The sequence below is a fragment of the Anabrus simplex genome, chromosome 1 (genome assembly GCF_040414725.1).
Source record: "Anabrus simplex isolate iqAnaSimp1 chromosome 1, ASM4041472v1, whole genome shotgun sequence".
Classification (NCBI taxonomy): domain Eukaryota; kingdom Metazoa; phylum Arthropoda; class Insecta; order Orthoptera; family Tettigoniidae; genus Anabrus; species Anabrus simplex.
This window is the reverse complement of record NC_090265.1, coordinates 539059977-539081958: the sequence shown is the minus strand read 5'-3', so window position 1 is coordinate 539081958 and position 21982 is coordinate 539059977. Positions and strand designations below refer to the sequence as shown.

The window sequence follows — 21982 nt, the reverse complement described above, 5'->3', positions numbered from 1 at the left end:
GGAGTGGTGATAATGTTGATAGAGTTGATGATTTGCTGTTTGAGAGAGGAAATGGCGCCTGCCCACGTGGTTGGACGGTGAGTTTACGCCAAAGGTGCACACATTTCAAGCGCCAAACCTAGCTATGTTAAATAATAATTTGACCCCTGAATGCCCTGAATTGGATTATTTCGGGATATTTTTGAATGAAGAGCCTTCAGCAAGGGTAGCGGACAAAACAAACAGATTTTATAAACAGGCAGTTGATGCTAAGTTTATGACAAGTTCCACCTTACATTTATCAATATTGAGTGGTTAATTTATCTTTCTGCTGTTAGTTGTGTATATGGTGTGGTATTGTGCATAAGTATAGTAGGCATAGCTCATAATGCAAATGAAAATTTCTAAGTATCTTCCTAATGGACGTAATTTTTGCCACCTCTTGTGGAATCGAACCCTGGATTCCAAACATGAACTGTCTCCAACACTGTAGGAACAAACTGGTGAGTTAAAATATCGTCTCAAAATATTATTCTGTAGTTAATGCTTGTATTTATGTTTAAATTGGCAATAATATTTGATGAGGTTGTTGGCTGAAAAAATCCAGCACTCGGGTCATACCAGCCTCTCCGAGAATTCAGCAGCAAAAAGGTTAATTCTGCAGACTTTGAAAGGAAGGTATGGGTTTTTGCAGACATACCTCACTATATCCAGCTTTTAAGAAACCACTTTCAGAGTAAATTTAAACACTTACTGTGACGAATGCATGTTCTTTAATTTTTCTCTTGTCCTTTTGAAATGAGTACAGTGTATACAATAATGCATTGTTCACAATGGTACTGTTCTTCAGGAGTAATAATCTGTGTGTCCGTATTGATGTTTTATTACAATAATAATAATAATAATAATAAAGAGCATACAGACTCGCTTGGAACAGATATAATAATAAAAAATTCATATCCTGAAATGCAAAATTAAGGCATTAAAACAATGTAATCAAGCCTGAAGCACTATATGCATCTGAAACACTGATCATTGGGGGCAGATCATTGATTAAAGATGTAGAAAAGCAAGAAAGGAAAATCTTGTGGAAAATGTTTGGACCCGTCTGTACAAGGGGAATCTGGATGATAAGGAAATCTTATGACCTCCAACACTCGGAGAAAATCTCAGACACATTTAGGAAAATATGTTTGAAATTTTAACGACATATTTTCAGAATGAGTAATCAGTAGAGTTCGTGGTTTATAACATTTAAAAATCGGTGATTTAGCGTTTTGATTTTCAAATTTAGCGTATTGTAGCATCTAAACTTCTCAAATTTAGCATTTTGTAGCAAAATGGTTAAAAATAGGCAAAATTTGCTAAATTGCACGCACAACAGTTGGGAGTAAAATCATGCTGTTTAATCACACATTGCTAGTCATGCAGTTTTGAATTCACTATGGAAAATAAGACAAACATCAACATAAGACTGCAAGAAGTATTAACGAACACACAGGAATATGCTTATTTTCAAATTTACAAACACAATTTCAAAGTGAAAAATACTATTCTGAACTTATTTATTTATCACAGTACAACACACCTACAAGGAAGAGGAATTTCAATGATGATTTAAGTACAACATGCCAATTATTTAAAAGGTGTCCTCCTTCATTTGAGACCGCCTATCAGTTACAATTATGTTGTACTTGCTAAAAAAAACTCTACATCGACACTGTTCGTAGAGGCCCAAATGCACAGAAGTGCTGCCAAGGCAAAGGAAAGCCTGCAAAACATTTTTTCTTCTTCAAGGTTTTGGTTGCAGAGTCGGCACATCAATATAGGCCATCTGTATCCTTACATAAATATGTCCCGATTTGTGACTTTCGGCATGCTGTTTGATCGTTACTTCTCTTCGACACATGACTAACAGACAATAAAATAAATCGCTACCGTACATTTAAACGGAACTACTACTCAACACCAATGTCGAGAATAACCGACTAAGATCAAGGGTCAACACACAAAGAGAATGAACGTGGTGCTTGAAAGTGTATTTGCTGTTTGATTGACTGGTCTTTGCAGTGCTCTTTAGCCAGTGAAAGGAATTCCACACATTGAATGATTTAACCCTTTGGCCTGCCATTACTTGTGAAAGGAAATATTCCCTTACATACTATTTATTTTTTCGTCACTTTAACATAAATTTGATTAATCACATAGGCTACATAAGAATACACAAAGCAAAGTGAGCTTTTAGCTCGTCTATAGTAACAGGAAACCAATGTTTTTGTTCGTATTACTGGTTTCAAGGGAAGCAGATAAATTAGCAAGAAATGTAGAGGCATAGGTATTGGTTTCCTTAGTAACGTGATCCTAGAACTGTGGGTTTAGATATTCATTCCTTAAGTCCATTTCTTTCGGATTATTACCCCACCCCCTCCTCACTATAGAGTGAATTTCAAAAACTGGTTTAGATGTTACATTATTGTCAACAAGATCATAATTCCAAGTATCATTTTACTAGACTTCTCAACGGTTCAGTTGGCCGTGCGGTTAGGAGCGCGCAGCTGTGAGCTCATCCAGGAGATAGTGGGTTCGAACCCCACTGTCGGCAGCCCTGAAGATGATTTTCCGTGGTTTCCCATTTTCACACTAGGCAAGTGCTGCGACTGTACCGTAATTAACGCCACGGCCGCTTCCTTCCCATTCCTAGGCCTTTCCTGTCCCATTGTCGCCGTATCGACTAGGTGGAAAATAAAGAAATACTTAATTGTGAATCTATTGAAGTGCGATACGGACCATGAAGCTGATTTTTATGTAAGATCTATCTGTGTCGGTGCGACGTAAAGCCACTAGCAAAAAAAAAGTAGACTTCTGACTCGCTCTTGTTGCATTCTGGTTTTGTCACGTAGTTTCAATTGGCGCTATCATCTCGGAATCACTTTCATCACTGTCATTTGAAGATGAAGAATTTTCACTCTCCAGAGAATCTTTTCCACTTTCAACATCACTATTTTCAAGCCAGTTACGAATAAACTCATCCATGCCGCTCATGGATGCCGCCATGATTGTTTACAACGAGCGGCAAAATGAGGTGCTTTTTATTTTCCGTATTTCAGCTCCGAGTTACTTTTTACACAGAGAAAATAGCTTCAGGTATCATCTGACATCAATCGGTTAGGCTGCGAAACAAAGAGAATAAATCTCTCCGACCAGCTAACTGCGATAATGAACTTATAGATGTTCCATGCACCAAGACGGAAGTGTCCGTCAAAGCATGTTACCGCTTTACGATCGCAGTGGGCGCCGTAATAATTATTTCTCCTGAAATAAATAACATTTATATCTTATTTTTAAGAAAAATGCATACTTTTTAAAAATATACGTTTATTTCGTATAAAACAGAGTTCGCATCTATTTTGCATAAATTGTATAATTTTGCATTTTGAACAAATTTCGCATTTTATCGCGAAGTCGAAATCGCTAAAAACCACCCGTACGGGTCATATGAGATGAAGGCACATACACTGACAAAGTTTCGACATATTTCGCATTTATCGCAAATGCTAAAAATCACAAACTCTAGTAATCAGAAATTAACCAAAATAATTCTGAATGTTGCCCTATCAGTGACTCCAAGTTGGAAAATATCTTCAGGAAATAGGCATCCCAGATGACATTGTAAGACAGATCTAACTTCAGAAAATTACTCGACAATCACCGCTTTGCAGAATATCCAAGCACTACCATCAACGAAACCTGGTCAGAAGATCGCAAGAAAAACCACACCGATGATGGAAGTTATTTGGTGAGATGAAAAAGACAACATCAGCTAAACAAGTTCAGCTGCGCTCCTTAGTCAAGCTTAATGAAGAAAGAATCATGGTAGTAGTAGTAGTATTAGTAGTAGTACTGAAAGTAAACCATGATTAGGGAAAAGACATGAAGGGTGCACAAGAAAACTTCCAGTATGAAACTTCATAATTTTCCAGCTTCCTGGGTGTGGAGTACAAGCGCTCGCCATTTCTTCCCGTCATAGTACAGTTTCTGTTCTGCATGTCCTCCCACTTGAAATTCCTTGTGCTGACCTCTGATTTCACAGTGTCTGTACATCAATTCCTTGGCCTCCCTACTGGCCTCTCTCCCCTTTCACTTCTCTGTCAAGGTAATTCCTTGCTGTTCTCGTTCTGTCTATCGTCATATGTCCAAACCATTGTAGCCTGCATCTTCCTAAAAGCTTCGTAACAGGTATTTTGATGCCAGCCTCCTTCCCGTTGCTTCATTTCTAATCTTGTCTTTCTTGGTCATTTGGTTCATTGTTCTGATGAATTTCATTTCTGTTGACTGGATTTTACTATTAACCTTATCATGCAGGGTACATGTTTTTAGTCCATGGGTGAGAGTTGGAATGAAGTAGGTATGAAACATGGTCAGTTTTGCTTTCAGAGATATCAATCCACAGTAGATTTCTCACTTGAAAATGAAATTGAGAAGCTTTCTGAGTCTTATTTCTTGTTTCATTGTGTTATCTTTTGAAATGATACTTCCAAGGTATTTGAAGTTAGAATGAAGTTAGAGACAGATTGTAACAGAGTTCCCTCCAGAAAAAAAAGTTTGAATCTGTGCCTTTCTTAATGATAGTCATTTCAATAGTTTTTATTTTACTGATATTAAGTCCATATTCTTAAAACTAGGTACTTAAAACATTTAGTTTTCCTTGTACTTCTGTTTCTTTTTCTCCTCATATCAGATCAACATCTGCAAATATTAGAGTATTAGGCTTTTTGCAATGTTTTTTGATGGGTTTTATAACCTGATCCATTATGATGAACAGGAGTATTGACAAGGCACTTCCCTGCTGGACTATTCTTTTGATTTCAAACCAGTCTGATCTTCCATCCATTACTTCAACACAGCTAAAGCTTTTTTGATGGAGCAATTTTAATTTATCAGTCAGGAAGTTTGGCACACTTATACCTTCTAGGCATTCCCAGATTATCTTAGGCACACTTTCGTAGCTCTTCTCGGCGTCCATAAAAACCATCACTAAGTTCTTTCCATATTCCCAGTGTCTCTTTGTTAGCATTCTGACAGCAAATATGAGGTCTGTAGTGCTTTGACTCTTCCTGAAGCCATGTTGCTACTCCTCCAATAAAGATTTTACTGTATTACTGATTCTTCTGACAATTATCTTCTCCAGAAGTTTGAGTGAGAAATTAGAGTGATACCTCTCTAATTTTCACATTTCTTCCTGTTTCCCTTTTTATACAGGGGGACAATGATACCTTTCATCCAGTCCTCTGGTATCCTGTTCTTTCCAGGTGACAGGGTACCCTATACAATCATTGTATGCCTTGTGATCCGGCTGCCTTTATCATTGTCAGCAGTGAGGTCATCTAACCCTGGGGACTTATATTTCTCACTTTCTTCAGCCCAGACTCCACTTCTAACCATGTTAACTGATGATGTGCTCCATCACTTGCCTTGAAACTGCAATTTTCAGTGTCATCATTTCCAAGACTTGCTCCATTTAATAAAGCATTGAAGTAGTCATTCATTTCTTCTCTGATGCCTTGATCTGTCGGCACCAGGTCCGAATATTTCATCAGTATCTGCCATAACACTTCATCGATGACTTCGATATAGATCATTAATGGTGATGTCTCAATCACATAGAGTACTTCAGGGAGGATGACTGTGGTAGTGACTGTAGTTGGCTTTGGTGGAAAGTTATTTCTTGTTGTAGATATTTCAGGTGATTGTGAAGGGTTTGTCATTTTTCTGCACTGCTTTTGTTGCCAGTGTTGCTGATAATTTCGCCAAATTACTTGAAGTGATATTGCCGTGTTTGTGATCCCAGGTTTGGGTTCCTGGAGTCTGCTATTGCAGTTATATTGATATACAATGGTTATTTTTTAACTAAGGTCTGATCGGCTGTAGCTTTGTTAAGTTGGTGCTCCTGTCGAAATGTGCTCGTGCGCTGTCTCCTGGCATGCCTTGGGCATGAGACGACACCAGTTGCAGTCGTAACATCATTGTGTATGGTTCGGCCTGGGCGGTTGAAATGTTTCAGATAATTGAGCATCCCGTATAGTGCGATTTAATTTTTTACAGCAAGAAACGTGTTAGCTGTGGGCATTCATTGCCATGCTGTACAGAATAAACGACATGGTCTATTGTCATCTGGAGTCATTTACTGCATAACAGTGCACAACCTCATTCTGCTGCTCAGACTTGAGTTAATCCGATCTTTTGGATGGGAGCAAATGTACCACCCACCATACAGCCCGGACCTTACGCCAACCGGATATCGTCTGTTCCATTACCCGAAGCAGTTCCTCGCTGGTCAGTGATTTGACCCTTTAGCAACGTGGTTTTCATGTTATTTGTTTAAAATTCTACTGCTGACAGGGATAATCTGGAATTTAGAATAGTCTACCATATCACACATAATCGATGACTGTTGCTCTTTCACTCACCAACCTGGTTTCTGTTATTTTTGAGGCCTCTACAAAAAATGTTTTACTCTGCCGTATAAATTACTAAATTGATGAGAATATGTGGTAGTTAACAACCATTTTGGGTCCTTTCTATTAAGATACTGTCCGCATCCTTAGATTAATAGGTAGCGCTATTGCTGCCGTCATCATAGGCTTGGATTCAATTCTCAATATTGTCATAGATTTAAGAATGACAAGAGGGCTAGTATGTGACTAAAATAGTACATGCAGCTCACTTCCATTGGGGATGTACCTGAAATGAGCTGCACCACCTCAGGATGAGTTAACTAGTAATGTACTGAAGCTTACACTCTACCTATACTTATGCCATTTAAAGTTCTCACACATCCCATGCCCAAGTATAGGTTGGGGACTGGTTTCCTGTGTGCGAGTTCATGTGTATGACGAGGACCAGCATTTGGCTTTCCAGATATGTCCACTGGTCATTTATCTTTAATGTTGCTGACTTGTGTTCCGATCTGTCAACTAGTTAGAAAATTATTAGGAAATATGGCACACAGTATCATATTGCAATTGCCATCTTGATGGAAGTTACAGCAATTGTTTTCCATGAGTTCCCATGTTATTCACCCCTATGTATTCATAATTATGTCGCATATGAGAGTTTTTCAAACAGAAGACGAAATTGAGTGTGCCATAGAAGAAAAAGTCTATAAATTGCAAGTTTGCGTATTAGGCTTATTTGACATTTTTCAAATAAATTTAGAAAACATAAATATTGCTTTTGACGCGAAATTCTTAACTTCTGAATCTTTAATGTTCATAGTAATGGGTTTTCGAATATCTTTGCAGAAATTTTGCACAAAATGACTTGATATAGTCGTAAAAATCTTGCGTTTTTCGAAGTGAGGGGTACCGAATGGTCTGGAACTCAGTGTGTTAATTATGACACAACATTGGGACAGTGCCATTCTTGTTAAGTAATACGTATCCTTGATCCAAGCATTATCTCTGTAGACCTTGGATAACCTTGTCTGTGCCAGTTTTTTGAGAGGCAACATGCTTTGTGCTGAAATGACTTTTTTTGTTTCAATCTAGCTAAATGAATGTGGTGTCATTATGATTCTTCTGCAGCAGAAAATATATATTGACACTTTGATTCCTTTACTGTTGGTATAATTCCTTTGATTGAAAAGTAATGGAATGTTCTTATGTGTTCCAGGCTCCTGATGCTTCTGTAGTACGCCCTCTAGATATCCTTAAGACAGCTCTTTCAAAAGTGAAGGAACGCTGGGTGAAAGTCCAGGATTATCGTTACGCTTGTGATCAAATGAAATCCATCAGGCAGGACCTGACGGTAAGTGTGCACACAGAAGTTATGTATAGTAGCATTATGTAAGTACAGTGAAATTTCACTAATTGGGAATTCACAATATAATCGTGACTCTTATTGCATAGTAAAACACAGCAATACTGTATCAGGATTTGTTTTTCCTGCCATGGTAGGAGGAGGAAATTAATAATGGTGAAAGTACCAAATACGGTAAAACCTATCTTAACGAACACCTCGCCTGCAGACTTCCTGCTTAGTAAACGATTTTCTAGGTACTGAGAGAGTTGGCCATGCTGTTATGGTCACACAGCTGTGAGCTTGCATCAATCAATCACTACTGATTTGCATTTAGGGCAGTCGCCCAGGTGGCAGATTCCCTATCTGTTGTTTTCCTAGCCTTTTCTTAAATGATTGCAAAGAAATTGGAAATTTATTGAACATCTCCCTTGGTAAGTTATTCCAATCCCTAACTCCCCTTCCTATATACGAATATTTGCCCCAATTTGTCCTCTTGAATTCCAACTTTATCTTCATATTGCGATCTTTCCTACTAATAAAGACACCACTCAAACTTATTCCTCTACTGATGTCCTTCCATGCCATCTCTCCACTGACAGCTCGGAACATACAACTTAGTCGAACAGCTCGTCTCCTTTCTCCCAAGTCTTCCCAGTCCAAACTTTACAACATTTTTGTAACGCTACTCTTTTGTCGGAAATCGCCCAGAACAAATCGAGCTGCTTTTCTTTGGTTTTTTTCCAGTTTCTGAATCAAGTAATCCTGGTGAGGGTCCCATACACTGGAACCATACTCTAGCTGGGGTATCACCAGAGACAAATATGTTCTCTCCTTTACATCCTTACTACAACCCCTAAATACCCTCATAACCAGATGCAGAGATCTGTACCCTTTATTTACAATCATATTTATGTGATTACCGCAATGAAGATCTTTCCTTATATTAATACCTAGGTATTTACAATGATCCCCAAATGGAACTTACACCCCATCAATCCAGTAATTAAAACTGAGAGGACTTTTCCTATTTGTGAAACTCACAACCTGACTTTTATCCCTGTTTATCATCATACCATTGCCTACTGTCCATCTCATAACATTATCGAAGTCATTTTGCTCAAACTCTTGTAACTTATTTATTACTCTTGCATTCGGGAGATGGTGGATTTGAACCCCACTGTCAGCAGCCCTGAAGATGATCTTCCGTGATTTTCCGTTTTCACACCAGGCAAATGCTGGAACTATACCTTAATCAAGGCCACAGTCGCTTCCTTCCCACTCCTAGCCCTTTCCTGTCCCATCATTGCCATGAGACCTATCCGTGTCAGTGCAACATAAAGCAACTTGTGAAGAAAAAAAATCTAGGTCCTTGATAGGATGAAAATAAAAACTTTGAAACATTTACAGCTTTTACTTGCCTCACTTATACGGCCAATAATCGCATGAGTATCCCAGAGGTAGATCCTTTCCTTGGCGATGATGTGTTTCAGCTACTTGTGGAGTAATCAAATCTCTATTATGAACAAAGTTCTGGGAAGTATAAAAACCTCTCCCAAATCCCTGAAATGGAAAAATATAAATGCAGTGGAAATGAAGTTCTTGGCTCTAATAATTTCAGTGGGCCAAGTTAGGAAGGGCACTACAAGGCACTATTGGAGAACAAATAATTTGACATGCCACGTTTTGCTTAAGTTATGAGCGAACATTGTGTTGAACAGATGTGGAAATTTTTGCATTTCAGTGATAATGTAACCCTAGAACTGCTGCAGGTTTGTCTGTCAAATGCTGCAGTTATTTTCCTTAATATACACTATGAAAATAAAATCATGCCTGTAAACTCACGTTATTCCCAATAAATCCGTATTATACACCAATAGAAAGCTGAAAGATTGATCTACATGAAGATGTCAGAAATAATTTTAAAAATTGTCAAGATTTCTAACTATCGAAATATACAATTTTTTTTTTTTTTTTTTTATAACAATTGTCGAAATATTTTGCTCTAAGAAAATAAAATCTGATAGATAATTTATTACTGAAACATCATATTCTGAAATACACAGGTTTGTTCTTACATTTTCCCCACGCAATTCTTCACTTTTCATTTCAAAAGCTAAGTAACACATTTTTTTCTCGGAAACTGATTTTGAGTTCTTTTCATGAAGTTTGACCTACAGCTTATCTTAGTTTTCTTAGGGCAGTTTTTTTTTTTTTTTTTAGGGTGTTGCAATCAAAGTATTCATAACAATGTATACAAATAACAGTTCACACTTATCCGTTCACTGGGTTCTTCAAATATTGACGTATTGCCAATAATAATATAACCTGCACCGATTTGAACATCATTCCGGTTATCAGAATTTTCCATTACTTCCGAGGCACCTCGTACTTTGCTGTCACTTTCACTGCTTTCAGGAATAATTGCCTCATCGGAATTAATACAATAATCGCTGTCACCATCAGTATTGTCACTAAGATCTTCGGAAATCAAGCGCTCGATTTCAGAATAGTCAACAAAGCGGGCTGCCATCTTGATTGTAAGAACATATGAAAGTACTTTCACTTCTACAGCTAAATAAACTCCTCCATACCGTTGCTTGTTTTTCAAAGGCTTTCAAAAGTGAAGATAAAAGTATCACTATTTAACTGGTATCTATATTATTGCTATCTGGCATCCAGTTATAAATCTATGGCAGAAGAAAGGCACAGTCTGTCAAAGATGATCGCACTACCAGAAAGACGGTCCGTAGTTCTAGAGTTAACTGGTGATCACGATTTAAACAGACTACAACGTAAGGCCTGTTTTGGACTATTTACTAAGTTTATATCTTTTTAAAAACATATACCACAGCTTTCTCTTGATGAATCCATGATCCCCTTGGCGTGGTAGGTTTAGATTTAGGCCCTACAATTCTGGAAAACTTAACCCGTTATGGTATATTAGTACGGATGGTACACGAAGCCACTACGGGATATATTTGCAGCATGGAGATTTACACTGGTGTAACTGCTCTGTGTGCGCTAGTTTCTACGATGAATAAACGAATGACATTTGAGGCCCATATTGACAATCGTTTTTTAACACTAGTGCCAGACCGAATTTCATAGGATTGCCTTCTAATGCCGTGAGCTAATATATAAAGTTACTCCCTGGTGCCAAAACATTCACAGGCTTAACCAAACAAATGATCACTGAATTGAGGAGGTATTTATGATATATTAGGTTAACATATGTGTATTAGGTAAAATATTGCGACCCCATGTGGGGTCGTGTTGGTCATTACGAATTATACACATACACGCGCCCCCATATGGGATCGCACTTATACAGTAGTTACTGTCCCGACGCTTGGTCATACTTACCTTTTCCTTTGCAGGGACACGTTATATGCTGTTTATTATGAGAGATGTGTTAGCTTGTTCATACCGTACTTTTTACGGCTCCGATCACTGATTTTAGGTTAGGAAATGTTCGTAAATGACGAACTTCTGATTTTAGGTTAGGAAATTTTTGTATAAAATGTAGTTATATAAAGTAGTGAAAATCATGTGAATTTGGTAAATTAGGATGTAACGGAATAATATTATAGGAAGAATTAGTTATGGAATATTGAATAAGTACGTAATTTTGTATGTATAACTTTTGAGTATGAAAACCTAGCAACAATGATTGTGCAACATGGGAAACCAGTGACTATATCGTTGAAGACGGTTATAATTGTTGCAACAGCTGGTTTGGAAACCTGGAGTACAGTGGGGAAGTGTATGCTGAAGACTGTAATTCATCAATGTGGAGAAATCGAGCGCAGTGTTACCGTGTACATTCTCCCCAGGCAGTTGTGAAATGGAATATCCGAAACCTTGGTTTGTCTGCGAGCTATTTTCAATTGTCCTATGTTCTCATGTTGGCTACGTCACTTCAAGATGCTTCCGAGACCGCCATTACCAGAGGGTGAGGTTGCAATAATTTTGAATGCAATTTTTTCTTTCAAAGTGAGGCGGGTTTGGGGGGGAAGTAGGGGACAAGAGGTTCCCTGTGTATCAGAAAGTGGCAGACTGTGTTGGATTATCGCTGTCGTCCATGAAGAGAGTAGGAGCCGCTTCAAAGGAAAATGATGGAAATACGGTGTACGTCATCCAGGTCAAGAAAGAAGCAGTGTGTGAGACCGTGGCGTCCGAAAATCCATCTCGATTTTACTCGGGCACAATACGAAGAAATATACGCGATTTTTATATGAATAAGGTATTTCCCACAATTAAAAGCCTCCGCAAGAAACTGTTATAAAATATGGCGGATTTTCCTGATATGTCAATTTCCACTCTTTTGAAAGTAGTTAAAAGCTTGGGATTCTGATTCAATAAACTAAACAGAAAACCAGTTGCTAATGATTCAAAAAACTTGACAGAAAACCAGTGCTAATGGTATCTGTGACAATTGCTGCATCTCGATATACCTACCTTAGACGAATTATAGGCTTAAGAGCACAGAGCTACAAGTTGAATTTTACGGACATGGCACTATCACAGCACAGGCCTACATTGATGTTCTAAGCACCTTCTTGTTTCCCACTGTTGAAGAGCACTTTGGGGATGGCGATTGCATCTTTCAACACTATCAAGCACCTGTTCATAATGCATGGCCTGTGGCGGAGTGATTACATGACAATAACATCCCCGTCATGGACTGGCCTGCACAGAGTCCCAACCTGAATCCTGTAGAACACCTTTGGGATGTTTTGGAATGTCAACTTCGTGCCAGGCCTCACCAACCGACATCGCTCCCTCTCCTCAGTGCAGCGCTCTGTGAAGAATGGGCTGCCATTCCCCAAGCAACCTTCCAGCACCTGATTGAACATATGCCTGCGAGAGTGGAAGCTGTCATCAAGGCTAAGGGTGGACCAACACCATATTGAATTCCAGCATTACGGATGGTGGGCGCTACGAACTTGTGCGTCATGTTCAGCCAGTGTCCAGATACTTTTGATCACATAGTGTATTTTTACCTAATGCATGGATTTTTATGAAACTTCTTGGGAATGTCACCTAAATAAGAGATCATGAACATTTCTTTCATTGCAATTAGTAGTTTTTCCAAAATAATTTTTTTGAAATTTTGTTTGAATTTTTTTTCATGAAATATAATTAACATGTTAATGAAAATTTGCAATTAGGTATATAATACCTCTTTAAAAAACATTGCATATCGATTTTTCTGTACATAATTTATATAAGGAGTATATCGTACTAAAGTTTGTGTAATTTTTATGTTCTAAAATTTTGGACTTAAAAATCCCTACTACTTGAAAAAATTCAGCAGTCAATAATTCCATACGCAGGTTTCCTAATGTAGCTGTTGATACATATACCAATACAATTCAGTAATAATAGTATCTTGATACGCAACTACAAGAGGTTACTAGCGCACGTACTTCACAAAAGTAAACAGACTGGCTACCACCACAGAACTCAAAAATTAAGCATACAATAACAAAACTTAGTTGTCGGCACTATTGTAGTACAATCAGGAATACCAGTACAACCATACGATGTTGCTCAATGACAGTAGAGTACTGAAATATTAGTCCGTAACAGGCTTTATAAATTCATTCAGAAATATGGTAGATCTTACAGCTGAATTCTGTATAAATATATCGGGGGTGGGGCTTTTGGCCCATCCCATGGATGCGTAATTGCAAAGAACAGGCATATTTGATTGAATGGAAACATGACAATGACATAATTACCTAACAAAGCAGTTCAGCAGATGCCACACCAATTTCTGCTGTGTGCAGACTGGCAAACAAAACATTATTAAAGTAATAAATTGTTTGAATTCAATGGAATAATTTTGTGACTAGAAAGAAAAAACTCAATCCTCAATTTCAGTCATTAAAAAAAGTTCGCCAAAATGACCAAAATATTGATTTTTATCTCCGGAACTAGCTGATGTACCCGTGCTTTGCTACGGCATTCTTCATTGTATACAGAATTGTAGGTTAGGCTGAGTACACGTTGTGAGAAAGACTGTATTAAATTGCATAGCTCTTAACGTTACCCTGTAAACACGACGGAGAAACCACCAAACGTCTTTTCTCATATGAAGACTGCTTTAGGGAATTTTCATTGTAATTGTAGGCCCGCTTTCCTACCATCGGTCACTATCAGGTTGAGGAATTGCATTATAATGGCAGACACTCACTCTCCACCTGCCTTTTTACATCCTCATAAAGGCTGTCCTAGTGGTCTTCCCAACTGACATGAACATTGGTCATTACAATGACGTCAGTAGGAATAGCACAATTAAAAGCAATGCTTTCATATGAAATGCTCGATCAAATGAAAAACCACACATTTTCTCACTTTTAACGAAAAGTACTACGCTGCAGATCTAACAGTCCAAAATAGTTTCAGAGCTGGAATGACCGAGCCGCAGACAGCTGTGATCCGTGAACACTCTTAGTGTTTTTCTGGGTGAGGGAGGGATGGGGTCTAAATTGGAAAGTCCTAGGGCAAAAACTATGCCCTTCTAATCTGTTTCCTAGAAGTACCCTATGAGTCGGAAAATCTCAATTCACTACCACTGGCGGCGGAAAAATCTATCTGACTCGGAGGCAATTTTTTCCTCGCAAATCAGAGGAGAAACCCTCCTCTTCACTGCTAATTTTGAATAAAATTAATGAAGTTAATAAAAGCGAAGAGGAAGAAGCTCTTTTTTAAGAAACGGTTCTTTTCAGGGTTGAATTTTGTTTTATTTAGTGAATTGTAGTGCTATAATTTGGAATATATCTAAATTGTAATTCTAGACCAGGTCATACTACTACTACTACTACTACTACTACTACTACTACTAAGTGAACCTCTGCCTTAAAGTGCACACTGCTCATAAAGACAGCTAATCAGAGTAGGGATCGAATAGCTGGAATACTATGATGAAACAGTGAGTTACGTACCAGCAGTACGGTATCAGAAACTGTATGAACCAGAGGAATGACATGCTAAAGAAAAAAGTTTTCTAACTACCCAGCTATTTCCCGCCAATATTCAGTCACGCTGTTATACTCGGTATGCAGCAGTAATCCCATCTATCAGAGTTGAGCGGCAGCATAAGAGACAAAGAACATCACCACAAACAATGGTCAATGTAATGTTATTGTTGATCAATGTTATGTGCTTTCAATATTGTAGGCCTTCACATTTAGTTTTCTTCCGACTCTGAAATACCACTCTTATCATAGTCGGTACGGTAAAATCGAATAAAACGTAAGTAATCGGAAATTGTATTCTCTAGAACTGTTGTTGTGTAGTACTTTTCAATAGGAACAATAACATAGGTATTTAAAAATTAAATTTTAGGCACCTTCCCCTAAACTACAATTTCATACAGGGCGAATAAAATTGTTTATAACTTAGACTGTAATTTCTTATTCCCCGACTCTATGTACCGACTTTCATTAAATTCTGCTAACCTATTTTCTCGTTGCTCGGCGTTGTTATGGACTTCGCAACAAAAATACAAATTCATGAATATCTGTGTTACCAAAGCCAGTACGGTAACAATGTATGACATAAATGATCGGAAATGTATTTCTATATAACTTTAGCTATGTAGTATTTATCGATAGGACCACTAATAACATAAATATTTGAGAATTAAATTTCAGGCCTTCCCCTAAGCTACCATTTCACTCAGCGTGAGTAAAATGATTTATAGCCTAAATTGTAGTGGCTCATCCCCAGACTTCACATACCGATTTTCATTAAATTCTCTTCAGCTGTTTTCTCGTGATGCGTGTACATACATACATACATTCATACAGGCAGACAGAAATTACGGAAAAGTAAAAAGTGCATTTCCTTGTTACTATGGACATGGCCAATACAGAAATACAATTTTTTTCAAATTCTCAGCAATGTACAGACAAAACTCTTATTTTATATATAGATGTCGCCTTAATACATATTGTGAGAGGGATAAATAGTAGACAAGTTTTACTCAAACCATCGGACCAAGATGTCATTTCACTAAAGTTTTTCAAACATTATTCTCTTTTTAATTTCACTTTTAAGGTTCAGTTAAGTCTTAAATTGAGTTATTAGTTGAGTCTGAAATATTTCAATCAATTAATCAGTCAATACTCGAGTTGTCATAGCAAAGTTGTTATCAAGTTGAGTTAAAAGGTTGTCCTCGCATGGCATGCTTCTATTTTCGCATTGCACTTTGGCTGGAAACAAAAACAAGTATTAGTCTACTTTTAACTGTGCAGCCTAGCAAAAAGTTAATAGTTTTAGTGTAAAACTAAAAACAGCAACATTGGATTACTACTACACAATAATATTATGTATAACACAAGGCTACAGATTTGTTCTAGAAGTTACAGTAGATTAGGTCACAATAGTTTACACAAAGTTTGGTTAGGTTGAAAATAAACTCACCAAAAATCATCAATTTAGTCATCATTGTCAACACAAACATTGTTACCAGTTGTCATAATGCTGTCATAGAAGTATTGTGCTTCGGTAGAAATAAACTTCTTAAGCTCCTGCAAATCCTCAAATTTGGCATTGGATACAGGTAAGCGGCTTCTATAAAGATCTTCAGGTTGAATATCAAGGGCTTGTATCATTTCAATGGGTTTGCGGGGAAGTTTGGATGGTTTTCTTCCTTTAGGTTTTTTTTTTTTTTGCTTGGATCCTGTTTTGCTTCAATGAAGTTAATTTTTGAAAGTGCTCTGTTGTACGACTCTCTGTGATGAACTGAGGCTCATCCTTATTTACACACATTTCTTTAACAGGTCTGGATTTCAAAGGGCACTTATTTCCAAAGTTAAGCTTCTTGAAAAAAAATTGTAAACCCCTTTTAAAATGTTTTCATTGCATTTTACAACCTCAAAAGGGCTTTGTTTGGCTCTAGAACTCACAGTAACACTATCCCAGTCGTCAGGCACTTCAGCATAGGACTTTTGGTTTATTAATCCCATATTTCGGTCAAACTCCGTGTAGGAGTGCCTGCAGATGGAAAAAAATTCTTATTGAATCTAATTGTTTCAAAACATGCATTACATAGTAGGCATACCTAAAGATGGTGAAATTTTTATTTTGGCCTGCACAGGAGTCACTTCAGGTTTCAAAATATTTGTAATAAAGTGGTTGAGCATCTGCTCCTTTTTTCTGTCTACTCCCATCATAAGTGTAAAAAGCACTTTGCTGAGTACTCAGAACATGGATGTTGAAAAGGTAGTATGACAATTGCCTTCTGAAGTAAACATCATTCGTTGATATGTTAGGGGCATGTAACATTTTTTGGAAGTCCATACATATTGCCTCTATTCTTTCAGATTTTTGGAAAGCCATTCTTGCTGACCTTTTACATTCATAAAAAGCTTCAGCTTTCCTTAAGTAAAGTTCATGGGTAATTTTGACTTGTTTCATTTCATCTGGTACAGTTTTAATGTCTTCTTCTTTTGTGTTGTCGATTTGCACTTGGAGGTCTCTTTCCTTGACTCTAAATTTGTTTCATGTACTACATGAGTCAGTACGAAGGTACCCAAACCCAATGTTATACTTAGTTACTTAGTATTAAAAATCTCTCTATACGTGTCATAAGATGTAGGGTGGTCAGGATATTTTTCAAGAGTACATGGCATGTTACTTTCTTTCTGGCAGTTATACTTTCTTTAGAATCACTAAGACTATAGTGTGACCTTTCAGAGAGGAAATATGCGCGTGGATTTTGCCTTTGGTGTCTCCTCTGTTACTTTATTAGGTTTATTATCATGAGAACCTCGTGCATCTTTTGTAATGTGCCTTTTAGTTACCAACATTAATTGCAGGGTTTGGATCACATTTTGGCGTAATCCCATGAAGCGACAAAAATGCTTTGTAACAAATAGGCATTTCAATATCAGACCCGTCTTTCATGCATCTTACTTTGTAGCTGTAGGAATATAAATGGTATATAGGCTCCTTTTTATGAGGCCATCTCTTTTTTACCAGTGATGTTGTAATGAGGTCTCCGAGATATCACTTTTATTAGTTGTGGTCTCCAATGATGTTAAACTTATTTATAATAAACGTGCTACTACTTGCATCAACTACATCAAAATACTAATACCTACAATAGTGACAGTTTGGTCCTAGCTCATGGCTGTGTGCCAGCAACTTCTTCTTTACATCAGTCGTCCTTCCTAATCTAGGTTTCTCCTTAGGGTTGCAACAACTTTCTTCGACACTAGATTCCATAACACTTAACAATAATCCTGAGTTCTATTAACTCGTAACGATAAGTAAAACACACTCAGAAAAGACAACTCATTCATTGAAGATAGCCTCAAAATAAAACACTAACACAAAAACAACAAAACAGCTGGGAATTCTGGGAGCAGCTGGCTGACCTTCATCAGTCTTGCCACCTGGCAGCTTACTCTCATCACCTTTCCCCCTTGTGGCAAATTCTTTCCTGCTTATATCTATTGACTGCCATCAATTTTCCTTGTGCTAGTATTGTTGGAAGGTAAAGTATCACAGCAACCGACTGGCACTAATAACTTTTTTTTTTAATGCTTCGAGTCCCAGAAGAACAGAATATGAAAAAATGCAATTTATCTCCATAAAGGCTTTTAATACCATTCAAATAAGAGAAACAAGTAATATTTTTAAAATGCAACAATTCTAAGTACCCATTTTTTTTTCATGGTACTCAGAAGTACCCTCAGTCCACTAGTGATTGGGAGCACAATCTAGCAATTTTACTTTTTAAGTACAGTCAGTCCTCTAGTATTCCTGAATCTGAGTATGATATTTCGAGTGAGGAGGAAAATGACATGGAAGATAGACCTGTGGCTCTCTTCATCGACCTTCTGTAAGGACATTTTTTCTGGGAAACGATTTCTTCAGATATTCTGGGGCTTTCATGTTTCACCCCCTCCACAATCATGTGCATCAACAATGGTAACAAGAACGAGTAAAGTTAGAAGTGTCTTATAATGTGTAGGGGAGTCATTATTGGAATTTTATAGCCCAATTCAGTATCTGTCAGTTAACGAATCGACTGTCAGCTTCAAGGGGCATGTCCTTTTCAAAATGTACAATCCACGAAAACCAACGAAGTGGGGGATTAGGATATGTGTTATTGCTGATGCATTGAATGGGTATGTTTTGTATGTTTTGGCTCGTTTACTTTTCCCTGGTTTGATATTTGGCAGTAGAATAGTTCTACAGCTGGTGACAGACGTTCTTCACGTTACTCAAGCTGTTGGTTATCATTTGTTTACTGATCGATTTTACACTAATATGGAACTGGCAAGAGAACTCTTGAAAAGGAAAATTCACCTAACTGGGACTGTTGAATCGGAAGGGACTACCACCTCAGCTGAAAGATAGGAGGCTAAATCTGAAGAAGTATGATATTAGTGCTCTGTGGAAGGAAGAAAAGTTCATTGTATTTTCGTGGAAAGACAAGCACACTGTGTCAGTTCTTAGTACATGGCACAACCCATCAATGGTGGAGGTAGTCAGACACAACCGTAGTGGGCACGGAGAAGAAAGAATTTTGAAGCCTGTTGCCATTATAGATTACACAGGCAAAATGCGAGGGGTCGATCGTGCTGATCACTACTGCTCATCTTATGGTTTTGTAGTGAAAAGTCTGAAATGGTGGAGGAAATTGTACTTCTGGGTGTTGGAGGTAGCTTTGGTGAACAGTTTTCACCTATATAACTTGCAACAAGCGGCAGAAAATAAGCCCGGGGTGAATCATAAGACTTTCAGGGACCGAGTTATTTTGGGGCTTGTTGGGGACGTTAGGAACAAAAATGCCCGTAAACGCGACCGACGGAGCAGCTGTGACGAAGAACTTCGACTGAACGGGAAGCTACACATCATAGATGCTCGTCAGGACAAAAAAACCAAGGACTGTGCTGTGTGTTCCGACAGGAAAGTGAAAGGAGGCAGAAAGGAGAAATCATTTTTTTGTGAGTCCTGCCCAGGGAACCCAGGACTACACCCGAACAAATGCTTCCGGAAGTACCATACTTCGAAAAAATATCACTGATAATGTGGTTAACTTGACTGATAATAAATAAATTTGCAGTTCGTATTATTAATGTAAAAATTCAGCTTTATACTTATGTGAGTACTTCCATCCCATATTTGCCTAATGTCATATTGGACCTGTGCAGGATGCAAGTGGAAAATCAATTGGACCCCAAAGGGTTAATAGCACAACCGACTTGTCCACACTTACTTCCCGAGTCCCTTCATATACAGATTGAAACTTGTTACTATGAAAGGTCTTACTTTGTGTAGCCTGCCTGGCTTCTCTTTTGACACTGCACTGTTATCATTCGCATGAATATATGATATGATCTCTTGAAATCTTGCCCTCGTCATTGTATCTGCAACTAAATCCACGCCAAGGTCTCTAGCAGATGACCAAAATTTTTGTAAGATGTAATCTGTGATAACTCTTCATAAATTTAAGACAAATAAACGCTAAGAGCTCACTGTCCTCATCTCTTCTGTCTAGACCATGTGTTTTGCACACACTCTTTTCATCACTATTGCAATCACTCACATCAGATAATACTTCAGTATCTGTTATACCAGCCAGAAAATTGCTAATATCATCCACTGATAGTTTCTTGTGTTTACTCATGATATCCTGTTATACAGTTCATGTATAATTAACACAACACATATAAAACAAGTCTTCAACAATCACATCTGATCAACATAAACAAACCATGGTTACCAAAGAGAATAAGAAGCATGGGATGCCTATAGTTCTGTGGGTACTTTGAAGTACCTACTACATTTCAAAGAATAAAAGCTAGATCAAGTGACTCTGCTGCATGCCAACTATTTAATTTTATAATTTACAATGTCTCACACCATAATATGAAAAATAATTACATATTTCAGGCTTCCATCAACTAAAGGGAAGCAAAATGTCAGTGCTTGGATACCAGATGAAAGTTTGAGTAACCCAAGCTAATTTGGTGCTTCTCTCTGGTATCGTTATTACTAACCACACTACCAAGGAGACACTAATGACTTCTGTTGGCATTACGAAGTATCCACAGAACACAACACAACTTTCCTTGCCTACTATAGTTTTATATACTGCTAAATATGAGCCGGTACTTGAAACTACTGGCAAGACACAAAGGATTAATGACTCAGTTTTCCCCTCCGGCCCTTCATATACTTAAAGGCCTATACACACATCTTCCTTATGGACTTATGCTCCTTTGAGCATTCTATCTGCAGGTTTCTGTGAATTGTCTCCACGGTCCTCTATTTGCAGTTTGCTCTGTGATGTTGTTTAGTTCCGTATGCTTACATTTATTGATAACTAGCTGATGTACCTGTGCTTCGCTACGGGATTCTCTCAATGCTAAAAACAGGAAACGTACCTCAAGAGCTTAAACGTGCCAAGATAATTGCTCTCCTTAAACCAGGAAAACGTGCAGATCTTGTGCAAAGCTACCGTCCAATTGCATTACTTAGTGTTATATATAAACTCTTGGAACGAGTACTGATTAACAGGATTGGCCAAACAATACTTTCGGCGATCCCTGTAGAACAAGCTGGCTTTCGTCCCAACCGAAGTTGCGCAGATCAAGTTTTGGCACTCACATCACATATTGAAGCACGCTTTCAGAAGATGATGAAAACATCTGTGGCTTTCATTGATTTATCAGCAGCCTATGATACCGTCTGGCGGCAAGGCCTACTCTACAAGCTGATGAAGATCATTCCATGCCAACAAATTACGAAGCTTATTGATAACATGATTGGAAACAGTGGATTTCAGGTTGTTATGGGAAACAAAACCAGTGGCCAGAAATTCCTCCAAAATGGTCTCCCCCAAGGTTCTGTTCTAGCCCCACTGCTCTTTAGCCTTTACATTGTTGATATGCCAGAAACTGTCAGCAAAAAGTTTGGATATGCTGATGATTGGGTCATTGCAACTAGGCACACTCACTTCGAACCCATGGAAGAAACTCTAACATCTGATTTGTCTGTGCTTGCAGAGTATTTTCGTAAATGGAGGCTTCGACCTAATGCATCAAAAACAGAGGTGACTTGCTTCCATCTCAACAACAGACAATCCAATAGGACTCTGGAAGTCTACTTTGATGGTACACAACTTACCCACAATAAGGAACCAACATATCTTGGAGTCACGCTAGACAGGACCCTG

At 38.0% G+C, this 21982-nt stretch overlaps 1 protein-coding gene across 2 annotated transcripts in view; it reads left to right on the top strand.

The window, feature by feature from the left end:
- Nucleotides 1-21982, top strand: part of LOC136857100 (leukocyte receptor cluster member 8 homolog) — a 297050-nt gene that overhangs the window by 231288 nt on the left and 43780 nt on the right. For both annotated transcript variants that reach the window (XM_067135497.2, XM_067135498.2), the window contains one exon: nt 7651-7785. In XM_067135497.2, coding sequence (XP_066991598.1) covers nt 7651-7785 — 135 coding nt within the window. The remainder of the gene's footprint in view (nt 1-7650; nt 7786-21982) is intronic.